This window comes from Vombatus ursinus, unplaced genomic scaffold (genome assembly GCF_900497805.2).
Source record: "Vombatus ursinus unplaced genomic scaffold, bare-nosed wombat genome assembly UNPS02014773.1, whole genome shotgun sequence".
Classification (NCBI taxonomy): domain Eukaryota; kingdom Metazoa; phylum Chordata; class Mammalia; order Diprotodontia; family Vombatidae; genus Vombatus; species Vombatus ursinus.
In genome coordinates, this window is record NW_020954551.1 from 17,636,320 (window position 1) to 17,656,461 (window position 20,142).

At 37.7% G+C, this 20,142-nt stretch overlaps 1 protein-coding gene across 7 annotated transcripts in view; it reads right to left on the reverse strand.

The window, feature by feature from the left end:
- Nucleotides 1-20,142, reverse strand: part of FOXP1 (forkhead box P1) — a 684,561-nt gene that overhangs the window by 52,293 nt on the left and 612,126 nt on the right. For all 7 annotated transcript variants that reach the window (XM_027864125.1, XM_027864120.1, XM_027864124.1 and 4 more), the window contains one exon: nt 8,263-8,367. In XM_027864125.1, the coding sequence (XP_027719926.1) occupies nt 8,263-8,367 (105 nt within the window). The remainder of the gene's footprint in view (nt 1-8,262; nt 8,368-20,142) is intronic.

Here is a 20,142-nt window from a genome sequence, read left to right on the forward strand (position 1 = left end):
ATAGCCATAATAGGGTAGACAATGTCAATAAAAGTATGAAACAAAGATGATCTCTGTCTTTTAAGTAAGGCCTTCTAATTATACACCGGAAATATCACATGAAACACCTAAACTAAGAGCATGTAAAAAAAAATACAACTCTAGAAAGAACAATAGAACTATATGGTATAGATGGCATGAGTATATATGAAATAACAAATTGTACAAAGACACTTCTAAAAAAGGTCTAAGCATAAGGATTAACGAGAAAGGTGTTAAAATTCCATATACACCTCTAAGATACCTTTGTACAAAAAGACTCAAATATGCCTCACCTGCTTATAAACAAAATCATTTTGATCACGTTATCTTTGGGACACACAGAAAACTTTCCCCTCTAATTTTCTATTTATCACTAGAGGGCACTGTGGTATTTAGGCCAATGACCTCAAAAAACACAAACTCCTGGAAAGGTCTTGAACTCCTGAATAGTATTAGAAAGGTGAATAAGGGTGCTGAGCAAAAGGGAAAAAAAAAATCAGCAGGGTCCAGGTTTTAAGCTACTACCCCAAATAGTAAATCTAGTCAGATTCTGATTTTGAATCATCATATATTATAATTTTAAATCAATTCCATGACGCAAAAATACCTTACTATCATCTGTTACCTATAATATGAAATGTATCACTCCAAAATATTTTGATTTTAACATAGGAATTAGGTTTTGCATATGTATGTAATGACATTTCCTTTGCTTATGGATATATATGTACACATCTATCTATATACACACACACATAATGGTGTTGTGTGTAGGGATGGATGTGTGCATATAAGTAGTTTTTTGACCTCTTTATTTGGTCAAAAGTATGTTGTACAGTTAGGCAATTTTACTGCAGCACATTCTGACATGCAAATGATAGCAATTAATGGGTCTGAAACAATTTATGATTTCCGGCCTACTTCAACATGTATTAGCATATACCTGGTTTCTTTAACATACACTTTGTTTTTCCAAAACCACAAACACCATTGCTGGAATTTCATGTGGAAGTGCTTAAGGGGTTGAAAGTTAACACCTTTGTGAGCTGTGCAGACTCACAGTTGCAGCTCAACAAAAGCCTCTTTGTAGAGGCTTTCTTGAAATGTTTTCTTAACATGTTCCAAGTAGTTTTAGGCAGGCAACTAAGGTAAACAAGATGTGACCATGATAAAAACACTTGTGAAAACATGACAGAATGCACTTAGTCGTTTCTTTCCCATTAAACTCTTTGGTTTCTTAAAGTTAAATTCACAAGAAGCCCAATTACCAATGAAGCTCCCAATATCATTCGTAGCGTGCTCTTTTTCACACTCTCTCCCTCTCTGTTTCTCTTTCTAAAAGGGCAAATGGTTTTTTATCAAGAGGGCGAAAATCTTATAAGTGAATATGTTTCAATATAAAAAAACTGGACATGTGAAGACAAAATGAGTAATTAAGTGGCCAATCAGCAAAGTATGATTGTGTGTTCAAAACATGGATATAATCTCAGCTATTTTTTTCCACCATTAAAAATGGCTCAAATTTCCCCACTCCTCATAAAAGATGAAATTTCTAAATACGGAACACTCTTCATTTCTTCTTTATAGGAAAACTGGAGAAAACATATATTTTACTGAATAATAACACCTGATATTTATGGGAAGTGAGACTTGAGCACTATCTTACTTGGTATGTTAGACAGAAAACCATGCCACATACAGATCTCCAAACATATTCTCAACCTTCTCAAAGCATTTGGTTGTGCATTCTTCCAAGAAGAAAAAAAATGTAGGCCTAAAACCAGCAACATTCTTGACGTTTTAGGTTCTCTTTGACATGGGGGGATGAGGAGGAAGTTCAGTCTGAGAACAGGAAACAGGAAGGGAATATGGCTAAAGTTTTTCATGCCACAGCGATGCCAATGGACTTGCTTTTGTCTTTATGTTAACTGAGTATTCCATGCCGTGCAGTACACAACTGTTTCACGAGAGTTAGCACAGGCACCTGCTGATAGCAGTTAACTCTAACTGATACAACCATCACATGACAAAGCATGGTTGACAGATTTGAAAAATAAAACCACACACTAAAATGCAACTTGTTTTGAAAAGAAATAGGGAAATAACATGCCAGCTAGCCTATGTCTGTGCTGGTTCTGGTAAGTATTCTCCTGTTGGCTGTGAGTGAGAGACAACCAAGATTGTTATTTGTACAGTATTTGTCTTTGAAATCAAGGGCCCTGTGGTGTACCTCACCTTAGGAACAAACACTACAGAATGATCACAGAAGAGTGTCAAATCTTTGTTTTTGATTTACCAACAGTTATGATATTTCTTCCTCAGGAGGGGAAAAATGAACCACATTTTTAGACCTGGGAATATCGTTTTCTTCCCCTGTTTCCTCTCTCCCCTCCTCCTTTTTAATGGCGGCATTTTACTGGCAGGGACTTTCATTCTAAATAACTTATCAAGGGTCACTTTAACAACTCCATTTTACTAGCAAGAGTGGTAGTAAGCTTGGAGAAGAGATACCAAGCCAAATCACTTTGCTACTCAGGCTGAAAATTAAAATGGCAGTGCAGTGCTTGAGCCTGCTCAAAAAATGGAAACTGTGACATACCTTTGGTTTCTCCTGCCAGACCACCCCACTTGTGGCCTACAGATAACTTAATAACTATGTTGTTGTTGTTGTTTAGTTGTTTCAGTCATGTCTGACTCTTCATGACCCCATTCGGAGTTTTCTTGGCAGAGATACTGGTGTGGTTTGCCATTTCCTTCTCCAGTTCATTTTACAAATGAGGAAACTGAGGCAAACAGGATTAAGTGATCTGCCCAGGGTCACACAGCTAGTAAGTATCTGAGGCCAGATTTGAAACCAAAAAGATGAGTCCTCCTGACTCCAGCTCTAGAACTCTATCCACTGTGCCACCTAGCTGCCCAATATATAAATATGAATAATATGTGTGTATGTGTATGTATATACACACATATCTACATACATACATACAGATACGTACACACATACATATATATATATATATAGATATGAGAATAAATATGAGGCTTTAACAAAACATGGAATGAAATACAAATGAGAAAAGCAAAGGCTTAACAAATTCAGATTTTATAGCTTCCAAAGCTAATCATTAAGACTATATACAATCAATGGTGAAATTTTCCACTAAATACACTTTTAACAAATAGTCAATAAAACTTCGATATTATACTTGATGAACATTCATTCCTCTGACATCTAAGAATCTAAGGATGCTCTCTTTGCTCCTTAAATATTCCTTTCTTGGAAAAGGGGAGGGAGTACTCTTTGTTTTCTCTTCTAGATGGTAGATAAAGGCAAGGGTTAGATATCTAAGAAAATCAAAATTTACTGTCTTCCAGAAAATAAGAATTCAGGGTCATGAAGTGTGAGTGTGGAAAAGGGAAGTGGAAATATGGCCATTTTAGAAGTCAATGGGTTAAAAAGGAAAAAATACTCTATTTGTTTTAACGAGTAATTACTAAAGACCACTGTGTGCCTTGCCCATGGTAATGGTTGGCAAGCTGGCCATGCAGCCAAAAGACTTGGATTCAGAAACTCCTTCTGAGATGTAATGGTTATGTGATCTTGGGCAAGTTACACAAATTCTTAAGTCTCAGTCAACTTTTTAAGACTCAACAGTAGAGCAGCTGCACACATGGCTAAACAGAGAGTGTTCCCTCCCAGAGAGTTCACTACACCACTGAAAATCATGTCAGGCATTCCCCGCCGCCCCCCACCCTGCCACCCCATCCCAAATGCCAGTCACTGTGCATCCTGCTGGGGAATATATAGACCAAAAAAAAGCCAGTCTCTATACTTAAGCTTACATTCTACTGGAGTAATGAGTCATAAAGACCAGGCCAATGTTACAAAACCATTGGGATCAATGGCTTGGTTAAAAGCATAGATGATTTCCCCATCCAATTTGTAGGTAACACAAAACTGGGAGAGATAGCTAACACACAGGATGACAGTCAGTCTCTCAAAGGAATCATTAAAGCCTAGAGGAATGATTTTAACAAAATGAAATTCAATAAGAATAAATGTAAATTCTTCCAGTAGGGTGCAAAAAATATTACCTTCATAAGTACATGACTGAAGACACCTGATTAGGCAGCAATGGTTCCGAAAAAGATCTGGGAGTTTTAGGGTACTTATTGCAAGCTCACTGAGACCACGGTGTGATTTGGCCGGCTCAAGAAGAGATTGTGATCTGGGGTTGCATTAAGAGAGGTATAGAGAGGAATAAAGAGGTGATGGTCTTCCTGTGCTCTATCCTTCTCTGTATTACCTTGAATTCTGGACACCTTAGCTGAAGAAGGAAATTGACAAGCTAGACAAAGTCCAGAGGAGTGCAAAGGAGATGGTGAAGGGACTTAAGCCTAGGCCCCCCTAGAGCAAACACTTCTTTAAACAAAAAAAAAAACAAAAAAAAAAAAACCACCTCTGTCGGTGATTACTGTGTTCATCATGGTAGGATATGTACCATCCGTTGTGATGTTCCCCACATGGGCTTCGAAGCAGAATGAGGCATCAGAAATTTTTTCTGATATTTCATGTTGGTTACCACTCAAGAATTCCCTGAGCATCAGCCCACCTAGCAAACAAGACAGGCATAGTACACTGGCATCATTAAGGCCTAACCAGGGGTGGGAAACCTGCAGCCTCAAGGCCACATGTGGCCTTCGAGGTCCTTGGGTGAGGCTTTTTGGCTGAGTCCAAGTTTTACAGAATAAATTCTTTTATTTAGAGGATTTGTTCTGTGAAGTTTGGCTTTAGTCAAAGGGCTGCACTTGAGGACCTAGAGGACCACATGGGGCCTCAAGGCCGAGGGTTCCCCAGCCCTGGACCCTCACAAAAGGCAAATGGGAAAAGCGGTCTCCTTCCTTCTGCTCAGAAAACTGCCATATTCGAGGATGATGAGGAAGACATCTTATCCCTTCCGAAACACAAAACTCTTGTAAAGCATGTTATGGGTGTGGATTGGTCTTTACCCAAAAAAAGGAGGAAATTTTTATGTAAAGGTAAGAACTTGCTGTGATTAAAGCCACACAACATTTCAGTAATACAACCTGGAGAAAATTCAGGAATTCAAAGCTTATCTTTGCCAAATTTTTCCATTTTATAAGAATACAATTAGATGAATAAAGGGAAAAAAAAAACTCAAACCAAAGACTCAAACCAAAAATATTCTACTACAAGTGAATTTATAAAAGTGAGGATATTAAACAGAATCAAATGACTGGAAAAGACCATTCTTCAATTTAAAACATATTATCAGTGACATTGAATATTAATGTCTAGGAACATCTTGAGTCATTGCTTTGTGCTTAAGAAGTGCTGGTTTTATATTCAGAAGCCTTGGGTTTGAATTCCAGCTTGGACTCTTCTGAAATGAACAAGTCAGGGAGCTACTCCAGGCCTCAGTTTTCTCAATGGTAAAATAGGACCAACGATAATTAAACCACCTAGGGTTGGCTGGGAGGAAAGAACTTTGTAAAGCTTGAGGAGCTATAAAATATAGACAACTGATAATGTGCATAATATCTAATCAAGGATTCATCTATGAAATTATTAAAATAAGGCTTCTTAATCCAAGGTCCACAGATTTAAAAAATGATGACTTTTTCTATAATATTGATTTCCTTTCTAATCATATGTGTTTTGTTTTTATGGATTTAACACATAATTCTAAGAAGAGGGTCCACAGGCTTTGGCAGTCTGCCAAAGGGGTCCATGACACACAAAAAAAGTTGTCCATGACACACAAAAAAAGTTAAGGGCTCCTGCATCAAAAGGTACAAAATAATGGAATATGCACATTCATTTTACTTTGATTAATCACAAAAACAGAAAGTGGAACTTCAAAGCCCAGGTTCAATTGGGCACATGTCTACTTTCATGAAAACAAAAAATACACTTTAGTCACTTAATCTGAAAAGAAACCCAAACTGCACATGCCACACTGACTCCTTTTCAGCATATTAACAAAGTATAAAAAATGAAAGGCAACATGGGAGAGCAGATTAAAGTAACCTCAAAATCAGGAAGACCTGGGTTCAAGTCTAGCCCCTGACTTATACTCTTTGTGTGGCCCTGGGGACATCATTTAGCTTCAAAGTAAGCCAGACAACTCTCTTGTGGCTAATGAAGACCACATGCTGCTTTATATCGGTCAAGGACATTTCCTCATGGCAAGTTTCCTTCCTAAGTGAAGTCACAGGACTGGACCAAACCAAAGCAAATAAAACAATGACAACAACAACAACAACAAAAAACCCCACAAAATTCCCCAGCATTATGAAGCCACTTATAAGTTATGTTGGAAATGTCAAAGGGAGTCTTTATTAAAATTTTGAAGTCCACCAAAATGGAGATAGACATCAGCTTTACGCTGTAAATATTAGAGTGACAAATATTTAGTTATGTGAATTAGCTATTTGTTTCCTCTGTGATCTTAAGAAGGGAGAGGACATCCTCTCTAAAGGGAAGAAAAGATTGGCTGGTACTTGGCCTTTATTTATAGGGACAGGATCAGACCTGTGATTTCACTGGCAGAGAGACACTCCAGTGTAAGGAAACTTTATCTGCCAATGCAGTTGGGCACCTACTCTACAAAGTCCTAGTTATAAAGAGCCGCCTAGAACACTGACAGGTTAGATGACTTACCCAGGGTCAGACAGCTGCTGGGTGTCAGAAGCTGGACTCCAACATTACTGTCTGAAATACGACACTACAGTCCTACTCTGAAGCCTCCTAGGGTCATGGTGGTGAATCTGGATTTTCAATACGGTTTTGCCACTGGGATACTAGCTCCAGTGGGTCATCCATCCACTTGACTAGAAAAGCTTAAGAGTATAGCTCCAGAAATTGAGTATCACATGCAGGTAGGCTAGTCTAATGAAGTTTGGGGAGGCTCATCCCCAGAGCCAATGAAGGGTCTCTACTACAGTACACAGCACCAGTAGAAGAAATCTGAGATCCAACCATGAGGACCTGAAGCGTCTCCCGCATCATCAGATATCAGTTCAACCACATACTACTAGCAATGAACACTGAATGAATAAATCAATCAAAAAACATTTATTATGCACTAGATACCGTGCTTGGCCCTTGGCATGCAAAGACAAATGGAAATAATCCCTGTCCTCAAAGAGCTCAATTCTATCAAGGAGAAAACATGTATGTGTATAAGTGGGTACAGAATAAATGAAAAACCAATACTGTAGGAAGAAAGGAATCTAGTAGTTGGAGGGATAAGGAATGACTTTGTGTAGTGTTGTGTTTAAGCTAAATCCGTATGTGTGTGTGTATGTATGTATGTGTATATGTGTGTGTGTGTGTGTGTGCACGCACTATAGTGCACGTTAAATGATTCATTTAAACACATTTTGGGAGTGAAAAGAACATGACGCTATGTTTCTACTTAGTGCTAGCGAGATACAGCACTGATGGGCTTGAACTATAGCTAAGAGAAATTAAAAATATCTCTAAAATTCAATTACTGAAATTTACTACAATTCTTATACAAAGGGGAAAGCAATGTTTTAGAACACCTCAATTAGTCAATTCATTATGAATTGTGCAAAAAGAGATTGAGGCTGAGGGCAGTTCATGCCAAAGATACTTCTTTATATTTTGTAAAAAACAAAAAAAAAATTATTGACATATGAAGATAAAGTCTTAGGCCAAAATTCTATCAATTAACTGTGCCAAACTGAAGTACTATTTGGACCATAGTTTTACATAAGGACAAACAAAAATTGCTACTGGTTTTCTTTTTTTCCTAAATTATGTTAGTTCTGATTGTACGAGCTCATTATGGATGCATGATGAAAAAAAGAGGAAACAAAATACCTTAGAATAAAATGTTACAGCTAGATTTATATGGGGCCGTCCAGTCCCCTACATGAATTTAACATATAAAGAAATTAAGGCAGAGAGTTTAACTAACTTGTCCAGGATTTGATAGTTAATTAGGTTCAGAGCCAATATTGAAACTCAGGACTCCCAACTTTTAGCCCTTTGCTCTTCCCACTACAATATACTGACTTCTGATATAGCCTGAGAAACACTGATTTTCCCTCATGAGTTTGCACTCTCTTGGGTGGGGTGGGGGTGGGGAGGTTCCATCTACTACTGAAATTCATTTTCATGAAGGAGAGCACAGAAAATGAGAGGGCATGCTTATGTAAAAGGTAGATAATGACTAAAATCATTCTTACTTTAGAAATGATTGGAAATCTTCACACACTGCTTCACAGCCTGGCCACTTGCATACGCCATGTCCATAGAGTGGGTGGCTATGGGGGTGATCCTCATGGGATAAACTGAAAGAAGCCAAGACAAGGAAAAAGAATGTAACTTATTTCTCTACATTATTCCAGTCAGCAAAGACACAATGGACCAAACATATGACGTAAGCCTGCTACTGGTTTTTTTTCCCTTTTTTACTTTAAAAAATCCTTCCCCCTACTTATGATTTTTATTTTATTCAAAAATGGTTCAGTGAAGTTGTATGAAAATCTACACAGCAAAATGTAAGGCTGTACACCTTGATACAAAAATCATCTGACGGGTTTTTCAATGCCGCGGCGGGTAATTTTTTTTTTAGGAGAAATTTATTAACATTACACACTCTCTCAGTTAAACCTCATTCAGATGAAAAGTGTCCATTTACAACTCTGCAGATTCTTAAAATATCGAGAACTGAAAATGTTGTAATTTATATAATAATCAAAAACTTCAAGAAATCCCTCCTTAATTTTGATATCCTAACACTAGGTTTTCTATACGGCATATTATTAAGCTGCCTTCTTCTCCCCCGTGCTCATGGGGCTTTCATATACTCAAATGGTGTCACTAACTGTTTTCCAATGCAGAATTCAATACAATGGGCAAATGTGCGATTAAAGAACTGAGAAATATCAGTGGGTCAGAGAGGACTATTAGCCTTTTTAGACTGGGAGGAAGGTTCACATTTTCAAACTATTCAAACCAAGGGTTACAGGAAATTTTCTTATGAATGCTAAGGGGTTAATCCTTCTGCAGGATTCCAATCAATACATAATGATTTGGCTGCACTGATCCAAGTCATAAGATGCTTTGATCCAGTCCATGTGGTGCTGAGGGAAATGTAGCTGCTGCACTCACTGATGAACCTTATTCTAAAATATTTTCCTCTATTAGATTTCTGCATTCAGACTTCTTTCAAAAAAATTACTTTTGCACTGGTTTCCATAACCTTAGATTCCATCAAATACAATGTAAAAAATAGTAACATTGAGAGCTATGTTTTTTCCTCATGCACATTTCTTTGATCACTGAGGCTATCTGTGGCCTGGCCCACTGGCTCTGCTATATCCTCAACTTGAAGTACAACTATGCTATGACTGTACACATAAAATCACTTTCTTCTTCTTCTTCTTATTATTAGCTTATTGTTGTTGTTTTGAGATTGGGTCTCCCTATCTTGCCCAGGCTGGAGGTATTATGGTCATTCATGGACCCAATCTCATTTCTGGTCTGCCCAGAAGTTTTGACTTGTTCTCTTTTCAACCTGAGTCAATTCATCCCTCCTTAGCAGTCTGCTAAGCTTTTGGGGGCTAACCATATTGGTGTCAACCTTAGTATGGAACTGAACTGGCTTGAGCCCTACTACTGCTCAGAACTGGGGAAGTCAAGCAATTTATCAGCTTAGCCTCCTGGTAACAGGCATTAATCGGGACTTCTGTTTTACAGTCACATTCAACGTGTTACATAAACCCACTGCAACAATTTCTAAACCATATATGGATAAATACGATTTGTTCCTCTTTTATGACAGCATTTAATACACAATATAGAGCAGATGGTAAAAGTCAACCAGAGAACTTGATTTTTTTTTTATGAAACATAACAACCATTGTTTCCTAGAACCTTTTAACAAACTTCAAGATTTTCAGGATAATCTAAGAATACTGACAAGAGACCCTGCACCTGAAGTAAGAAAACAATTTCCTGAAAGAAAGGGAAAAAATGTGTAGAGAGTCAGTATGCCAAGGCATTGAAGCTTTTCACACAAAGCAAGATTGAAATAGTGGTGATGAGGTCAATTCACTTGGCTACTGGGACACATTCATTACAAAAGCCAGGAGATACCATGAGAGCATCTGAAAGAGGGGCAAATCCACTAAGCATGAGGAATAAAAGCAACCACATCTTGCCCCTAATCTAAAGAGGGATAGATGATGAGAAGACACACATTCTCTCTTAGATTACTGAGAAATAAGGAGATAAAAAAGACTACTCAAGACCATTAGATTACCAGTGCAATACTGGTATAATCTCAATGCGCATTAAATTTAAAAAAAATTTTTTAAAAAGAAAATATTTCAAGCTTTAGCTGAAGTCATTATTTGTACCCCTCTCCAGAATGTTAACACATGGCTTTTTTTTATATCAGTAGGCTAAACTATTTAATCAAGATAAAAAATTAATATCAATAGTTCAAAATTGCATATAATTTTCTATTTATCCCACTGTGTTTCTACTGTTAAGCTGAGATTGTTTTAAAAAAAACAATATGAGTTCCGTACAGTCAGATTTATAGCTGAAAATTAAATTTAAATGATTTAACATGGTGTTTGGAGGTGAGGTTTTTTTTTTATTAACTTATTTAATTGTGAAAAATCCAAGAGAATGAATAAGAAATTGTTCTAATATGTTATTCATAGCTCGATGAGGCACCTTCATTTCACAGTAGGTGCAGATCAAAACTCATCACAGCTTTAACAATGCTAATCTTCATAGAGATGACTAGTCCAACAAAGGCCTAGAAGTGCTGGACATTTCTACATTGCACAGGTTTATTTTTAATCGATTTCATTGAAAGCTTTGGTTTATACATTGCCTCAATTTTCCCCTGTATCCTTTCACCTCTCAGAGAGTCATCTGTTATAATAGTACATTTTTTTAAAAGAGGAAAAGTCAGCCAAACTAATCAATACATTAAAAAAAAAATCTGATGCTATGAGTGCAGTATGGCATACCTGTGGAGTTCCTCACCTCTGAAAAGGAGCAGGGAGAGATATATTTCTCTCTTTCTCCTTTGAGGCCAATTTTATTCTTTATACTTTCATAGCATCCCTCTCGGCTCTGTGATTATTTTTTCCCATTTACACTGATGTAGCTATTGTCTCTATTTGTGGTGTCAAACTCAAATCAAAAGGGCTGCATATTGACTTAGATAACTTACATTATGTCACACACACATTATTTTATTTTGCTAAACATTTTCCAATTACATTTCAATCTGCTTCCAGCCCATACTTAGGAGTTCTGTGCCTCCAGTTTTTTTGTTTTTTTGTTTTTGTTTTTTGGTGAGGCAATTGGGGTTAAGTGACTTCCCCAGAGTCACACAGCTAGTAAGTGTTATGTGTCTGAGGCCAGATTTGAACTCAGGTCCTCCTGACTCCAGGGCCAGTGTTCTATCCTCTGTGCCACCTAGCTGCCCTGGGCCTCTAGTTTGTAACCTCTGGTCTGTACCGTTTTCCTGGTTCCTGGCACTCTGCATCAGTTCATCTGACTTTATAACCGTCTCTGTAGTCGTCACGTTAATCACACTAATATTCCAAAATTTATTTAGCTATTTCCTAATTGATAAGTATCTACTTCCTTTCCAGTTCTTCATTACCACACAAAAAAGTAATGACAATACTCTGGCATACATGAGGGCCTCCTTTTTGTCAATGACCTCCTTGGGATATGAGCATGGCAGTAGAATTTCTGGGTTAAAGAGCATGCACATTTTAACCACTTAATTTTTTTTAGCTAGCATTTATAAAGAACTTTAAAGTTTGCAAAGTGCTTTACAAATATTATCTCGTTTAATTTTAAATTAAATGATTCCAAGTTCCTTCTCAAAATGGTTGTACTAAATTCCCAGTTCTACCAACAATGCATTAGTATGCTTGTCTTTCTACACCCCCTTCACCTTGGACCCATATTTTGTCACTTTGTACATTTTGGGGTGTAGAGTGAGCCTTTAGGTTTATTTTGATTTAAACTTTTCTTGTTATTTGAAATTTGAAACCTTCTTTCACATGGTTGCTAAGAGTTCGCAACCGTTCTTTTGAGAACTGTTGGCTCATACCCTTGGTGGTCATTTCTCTACTGTGGGATGGCTTTTGGTCTTAGATATTTCTGTCAGTTGTCAGATAGGTCTTAAATTATGCAAATTGGATTGTCTTTTAAAAAATGAAAAGTATCCCTCAAAAGAGAAATCCTTATTAAACAGTGTTTTTTCAGGAGTGGGATTGGAATAGGTTGAAACTGGGTCTTTTTTTAAATAATAGACAATAATATAACTGCTTTGCAGGGATCCAGAAAATGGACCGATTTTTTTCTAAATCCCATTCACCTAGAAAGTTATAGAACAGAGTTCATTTTTCCACAATTTCCAATTTCATTCAAGGCTTTAGCAGACAATGCCAGATGAACTTCTGAAGGGCAGCTCTTAAATGATTTTATTAAAAAAAATGGAAGAAGACTATGTTGTCTCGCTACCTTTTGACATACCACAAAAAGGACAACAGAGGAAAGGAAAGAAATGAATGAAAGCATGAATTTTCCTTGAATTGTTTTAGAACTACATTTGTCCAGGAAAACATAGCTAAAGAGTAAAGAGCTGAGTGTCTATGGTAAGAAAAACTTGACTGAGTCTGAAACATTAAATTGTTCAAGGATAGCTTATCATGTGAAAAGTACAACTTCTTAAATATTGCCAAAGTCAGGGAAATACAAAGATGCATTTAGTTTTGACAAGATTTAACACGTTCGCCAAAAGGTTTAACTTCCTTACTTGGGGTCAAGACTTTATTAAATGTCTTGTATATAAAATGCAATTGTGTTCATTTTATCAGTACTTTCTGATACATTGCACTAGATTGTAAGCCTCCTGAGGGCAGGGGCCAGATCTTTAATCTGTGTTATCTCTTCCTGGCAGTTAGTACAGTATTTTCTGGTATACATAGAGTGTGACTCCTTCCTCCCCCTACTCTCTAAGAGCCTTAATAGCTTACAACTGCACCAAGACTTTTGGGACACTGCATACCATGCACTTAGTGTTTGTGGAAGTTGAAAATAGAGCTGTAAACATTAAACACTTACATGTAAAATACCAATGCCAAATCCAAACAAGGAATGTTATATTATGATATTTTCACCCAGAAAGAAGAAAATTTAAATTACAAACAGGTATAAAATGAGGTCAAAGGTAAAACCTATCTTACTTAATTCTTTCCTTCCCACATTTACTGATTTAGCTTCTTTTTAATTGCCATGTAGGGAGACAGAGTGATGTAACATATACTTAAATTTTATTTTGTCCAAATATTGAACATTGATTTTTTTTCTCTCCTCCACACACCGTCTCCTACCCCCCACCTCCGCCACTCTTTCCAACTTAAAAGAAAAACAAAATCCATGTAACAAATACGCATGATCAAGCAAAACAAATCCCCATTTTGGCTACATTCAAAAACGTGTTTTATATTGCAAATAAAATCAAGGGTGTCCCAAAAGTATTAGGGCAGTTTTCAACTTCAATGGCTAAGACTTTGGGAACACCTTGCATACTTTTAAAATAAAATTTAACAGTATTTTCTGATACACAAAATTATAGTAGCCAATAGAATTATCAATTTCTTTTTATTAAAAAGTTCTAGGCTGTATAATGCCAAAATACGGATAATTTCTGCAAAAAAGAAAAAAAAACCCACTGGTTTAGAAATATTTTTTGGGGGGGGGGAAGTTAACTCTAAGTCAGTCAGCTGGGGAAAAGTGAGACCTTGTCTCATTAAAACCAACTTTACCAAGATTTTCCAAAAAATGTTTTTATCAGTGACTCTTCATAATTAAATTCTAAAAGTTCACTAATAAGATACAGGGCTAGATTTTGACTCAGATGATCTGGGTTAGAATCCTATCTCTGCCAATGACCTTGGTTAAGTCACTCAGTCTCAGTTTCCTCATCGGTAAAATGAGGATGTTGGGCAGAGACGTAGTGGTCCAGAGGATAGGGAATTGGACGTGGATCCTGGAAGACCTAGACCTGGGTTCAAGTCCCAGGTCTATGTGTGACAACCTTGAAAATGCTCAATTTTGTTTTGACTCCACTAACATACTTCCTCCAAGAGGAACTCATCACCAGGATTCTCAACGTGGAAACTACTTCAGCTCTGGCACTCAACACCTCCTCAATTTCCTGTCCCCCTTAAATCAGACTGTTCCCACATTGGAGGGCTGGAGGGCAGAGCAAAATGTTCCTCCCAAAGTCTCCCTTATAGAGGGCTCAGAATTTCCAGTCAAGTCTTCATCTCCCACCAGTGGCTCTGCTTGGTTTTAACTCCCTGAACATCATAGCACACCCCTACGGCAGCCAGACACCCTTTGAGGGATTGTCTTCCCCCAGTAGACTGTCAGCTCCTTGAGGGAAGAGATTATCCTTCTTTTTCTTATCTGTATCCCTAGTACTAAGTACAGTGCCTGCCACTTAGTAGGCAACAAATAAACGTATATTTATAGACTACTAACCCCCAAGCTAGATGACCTCCAATGTCCCTTACAGCTTGAAAAATGATCGCTGAAAGCAAGGTTTCCAAAGAGCTTCATATACATTATGCCATTTGATTGTCATAACTATAATATGAGGTAGGTGGTATAGATATTATCTCCATTTTACAGATGAGAGTCACATAACTAGCTAAGTTTTAGAGGCAGGATTTGAACCCAGGCTTCTCCTGACTCCAAGTCTATAAACATACATCTATTTGTTCTTACACTCTACCAAAACAAGGAACATTTGGCTGCCATTAAATTTACCTATTAATACTAAGTACATATAGCTAATCATATTTTGTAAAGTGGTCTATATATATAGTCACATACAGTCTTTAATGATTTCTGATCTAGGAGCCCCAAAGTCTAATTTGTCCCCATGGAAGCAAAGTATCAAATGGCCCATGGAGAATACGCATTAGGAGTCCTTCATGTTCTATGTGACAGAACCACTCCAAATTCAGTGCCCCTCTATCTTTCAATAGAAAAGTAGTGACATACTAGAGGATTTTTCCTCGCTTCCTCCAAAGACCTTGGGTTTTTCTTCTAAGACTTCCTAAATCCCTTTGGTTCCTTTCCCAAATTAGCTTCTGCTTAAGTCTTTACTCTTTGTCTCTAAATTATTAATTATTTAAATTATTAAAGAATGGAAATGCACAATTACATTAATACTGTCTTCTACTATGGCAATTTTTTTTTTTTTTTTTACAGATCCATGAGATCTGCAATGGTGATGGTATCAGATAGCTGGAAAATGCAGTAAGGAAGACCGGCCTATGATAAATAATTCAGTTTCAAGTGTCATATTAAACATATATATATATATATATACACACACACACACATATACACACATACATATATATGTGTGTGTTTATATAGTTGATGCTTTGATTTTGATTTTATTTTGATGCATATATATATATACACATACATACATATGCATACATATGCATCAAAATACAGAATTCCATCTTGCTATAGTTGAGATGTTATGTTGATGGATTAAAAATCTTTGTAGTTTTCTAATAATCTTCAAATACTAGAAAATGACATTTTTTTTGTTTCTCAGTTTTTGCTAAGGCACCTGTAAGGCACAGTATATTGTTCTCAATAGGAATCATAGCTAATGTAAAAACACCTTTTAAAATGACTAAAGATGAATACAAGGAGTGAAAGAACATTGAGTAAATGCAGTAAAACCTCAGCTACCTGCAACTCCATCAGGGGTGACAGCCTGCATGGTTCACTAGGAAGAATAATAGATTTGGAATCAGAGGCTCTGGATTCAAATTCTGCTTCTGTGGAACTATCTGTTTGACTGTGCAAATCATTTCCACTCTCTGGGTCTCAGATCCTTCCGAAAAATGAGGAGCCTCTGAAGTCCTCTCAATCCTCAAAACAGGATCATAGGATCATTAATTTCCATCTGGAAGGGGTTTCAGAGGCCACGGAATCCAATTCCTTCATTTCACAAATAACAAAACTTTGGCATGGAGAGGTTCAATGACTTGCCCAGGGTTACACATGTAATACCTGAGATGGAATTTAAATTCAGTTTTTCCTGATTCCAAGTCCAGTGCTATACCCACACCATGCTTCCTCTCACAAATCATGATCCTCCAATGAGTCTTGGCTTTCACAGACTGCTGAGCATTAACCGATTGAGTACCATACACATTTTAATTTTTATCCATAAAAGAAATCTTTAAAAACATACTATATGCTTCTCTGCCTTCTTAAACAGAATACATTAATGATAATTTAACCTTTTCTTAATGACTGAGAATCATTGTTTTGGACATCAATTAGCCTCTCTGGATTAAGTCAACAAACATGAAGTGCCTACTATGTCCCAGACACTTGGCTAAGCACTAGGGATACAAAGAAAGACAAAAACAAACAAAGAAAACTCTACCATAACAAGACCATCCCTGCTCTCAAGGAGCTCATAGTCTAATGGAAGAGACAATATGCATACAACGATGTATAAACAAGACATGTAGAGGATCTGGTGAAGATAAATCTTGGAGGGAAGGTACTAAGGTTAAGGAGGACCACAAAAGGCTTCTTGCAGGCCTCCTTATCTGTAAAGTGAGGGTCTGGATTAGGTCTGGAAGATCCTTTCCATCTATAAAATACTGTGATGCTGCAGTGATTTCAATTGAGATTGAGTAGAACAAAAGGGATGAATCCATTATCTCGTCACTGAATAATTGTGTTTAGTGGATTCCAAGCACATAGACAGAACTGTAAGGGACCTTTAATCAACTGTCCAAAGTCACATGGAATAAGTGTCAGAGAGGAGAATTAAACCCAAACCTTCAGACCCCAAAGCCACTGCACTGTATTTCTGGAAGTCTTTCCCTGTGCATCCCTCCGCTCAATATGCCCTATGAACCATCGAAGAACCTGTGCTTCTAATTTGCTTCCCTCTTCCAAACCACCACCCTATCCCCCCCAAAGAGTTATAGACCTCCTTTACCATTTTAAACTGGAGCTGTTCTCCCTTCAAAGTTATTAACAAGCTCTTGAATGCCAGCACCAATGGTCCTTTCTCTGTTCACATTCGTCTTGATCTCCATGATGCATTTGACATTTTTGACCACTCTCATTTTCAGAATATTTCCTTCTCTCTTGGTTTTTCTAAAATTGCTCTTTCCTTATTCTCTTCCTCCCTGTCTAATTGCTCCTTCTCAGTCATATCAAGCCCTCTAACAGGTAATGCTCTCCAAAGGTTGGTTATGGACCCCTTTCTCACCACTGTTCATTCTCCCAATCTCCAAGGTTCATAACCTCAATGTTTTCCTCCACTCCTTGCTCTCCCTCAACTTGTATCTCCACTCAGTAGCTCAATCTTGCCATTTCTAACCCCACATCTCTTGAATCCAACTACTTCCACAACTATTTGCAACAACCTCCAAATTGGCCTTCCTGCCTCAATTGTCCAGTCCATCCTCCACACAGTCACTAACATCATTTTCCTTAAATTCAGATACACCCCTTACTCCACTACTCAACCAAATCCATTGGTTCCCACTTGTTTCTAGGATCAAATCTAAATTCCTCATTTTGGGTTCTTAAAGCCTTTTACAACCTGGCCCCAATCGAGCTTTCCAGTCTATCCATACTCTATGATCCAACAAACTAGTCTCTCTCTTTCATTCACTTAACATTTGATTTCCTATCAAGAAACTTTTGCACTGGTCATTGACCAGGCCAGAAATATATGACCACCTCACCTGAGTCTCACAGAATCTCTCACTTCCTCCAAGTACTACTTTCTTCACAAAGTCTTTCCAGATTTCCCTGTCCCCTCCCAAGCAGAGTACTCTCCCTCCCAAAGGACCTTTTGTTCAACTGCTGGGTATTGTTCAGTAAGAACATCCTGACCCAACCTACTTCACCCCACACCCATCAAAAGCTCCCTGAGGACAGAGATTGTCTTATTTGTTGTATTTGTTATTTCCTGGACCTAACACTGTGCCTGGCCTTAGTAGGTGTTTAATAAATGCTTACGGATTGACTAAAGCTAGCAAAGGCTGTAAGACTTTCACTACCAGATTCTCCACACCATTCACTGGCACTCCAGTGTACACACAGAGACAAAACATCCTATACTTTTCAAGAATTGTACGGTATTAGATGGCTATTCTCATGCTCCCATACTTTGGACTTGCCTTCTCTTCATTCCTGGATCTCTTCTCTGATGTCAATGAGTGCGTAACTGCTACTTTCTTCCCTTCTTTTCACCTTTCTGTCTTCTCTTCTGTTCCTAGTCCCTTTGCCCATACTTCTTGGCTCTCTCGAGAAAAGACTGGACTTCTGTAACTACTGCTAGGCAGAAGGTTTCTTTCTTTCTGCAGAGCAGGTATTAGAATATTGAGAAAAGTGGACAATTCTTGGCTGTCTGCTGCTCAGGGATCAAAGACTACATCTTGACCCTCAGAGACTTTTTTTTTTTTGGCTGGTGTTACTTCTGAAATTTAGGCAATGGGGTCCCCAGACACATCTTGCACGTACCTGGTTATTTTCATGGTGTCTCCTTATTAGAACTATTTTTTCAGAGACTTTTTTTTCCCCTTTCTTTGTGTCCCTTACACCTAACACAGTGGTTGGCACACATCAAGTGCTTAATAAATGTCTGAGGCCTGACTTGAAAGATAGCTAAGACTTAAGTGTATATAATAATCTGCATTCAGTTCAAATAGCTTGTTTACTTTATGCAAGGCACAATGCTGGGTGCTGAGAACACAGACAAAACAAAGCAGATCCTATGGGGCAGCTAGGTGGCACAGTGGATTGAGCACTGGCCCTGGAGTCAGGAGGACCTGAATTCAAATCCAGCCTCAGACACATAACATTAGCTGTGTGATTCTGGACAAGTCACTTAACCCCAACCACCTTGCAAAAACAACAAACAAATTTTTTTAAAAAAGCGATCCTGACAACAGGGGGTTTATAGTGTTACTAGCAGAAGCCAATGATTTGAGGCCCCTTTATTTTATTTCCAACTTTTGAAAAATATTCCTAGCCTCTCTCTGCATATGAACTTCTCTTGAAATTTCTCTTTCTTACCATGGTCCTAGTGAAGGGTCTTCATTCTCACCCATCTCCAGGATCTGTCTTCTTCAGTTCAGGCTTCATGTTTGGGCTGGATTAATCTTTATTTGTTATTTATTTATTTTTAGAGTATAATTATTATTTTTATATTATATTGTATTTATTATTTATACTAATATGGGCTGAGCTCATATCAACACATCACCCCTATTCTACACAAAATCTGTCAGTGATTTCCTACTGTCTAGAAAAATATATCCTAGACCAAATTCTTTAGCCTAGTATTCAAAGCAATCAACATTTTTCTAACACAATTGCTTTCCAGCTTTGTATCAATGCATTCTTCTCCATGGACTCTATGCTCCACCCAGACTGTAGGCTCCTACTTCTCAGGCTCAAGTCATTTCCTAATTCCGGAATGCACCCACTTTAACTGCCACCTTTTGGAATCCTGGCCATCCTTCAGAGAGCCAGACAAAATATCCCCTCCTCCATGTTGCTATCTTTTATTGCCCCACTCAGAAACTACCCTCCTGTTTGTGAACATTTCATATGAAACTGCTTCGGGGCCTAAAATTAAAGTAAAATACCCATAACAGTATGATATCACATTGGCCCAGCTACTACATTCAAATCTAGACTCTTATTTTCAAAAAGTTACTGCTAACTCAGGAGAGCATTCAGAAGTTAACCAGGATGTGAAGGCATCTGAGCAAAGCACTGTGCTTGGAAAAGGCTGAGCTTGGAATTGAACCCAAGACTTCTGACTTGAAAAGGTATCTTTTTTGTTTTTTTTAGGAAAAAACAAAAAACAAAAACAAACATAAGTGCTGACCATGTACCAGGAATAGCGGTAGGCAGGAGGGACAATTAGACAGAAGGGAAATACCCATGCCCTAATTTACTTTAGCTCTTCTGCAGTTTCTAGGAACACAACACAATAA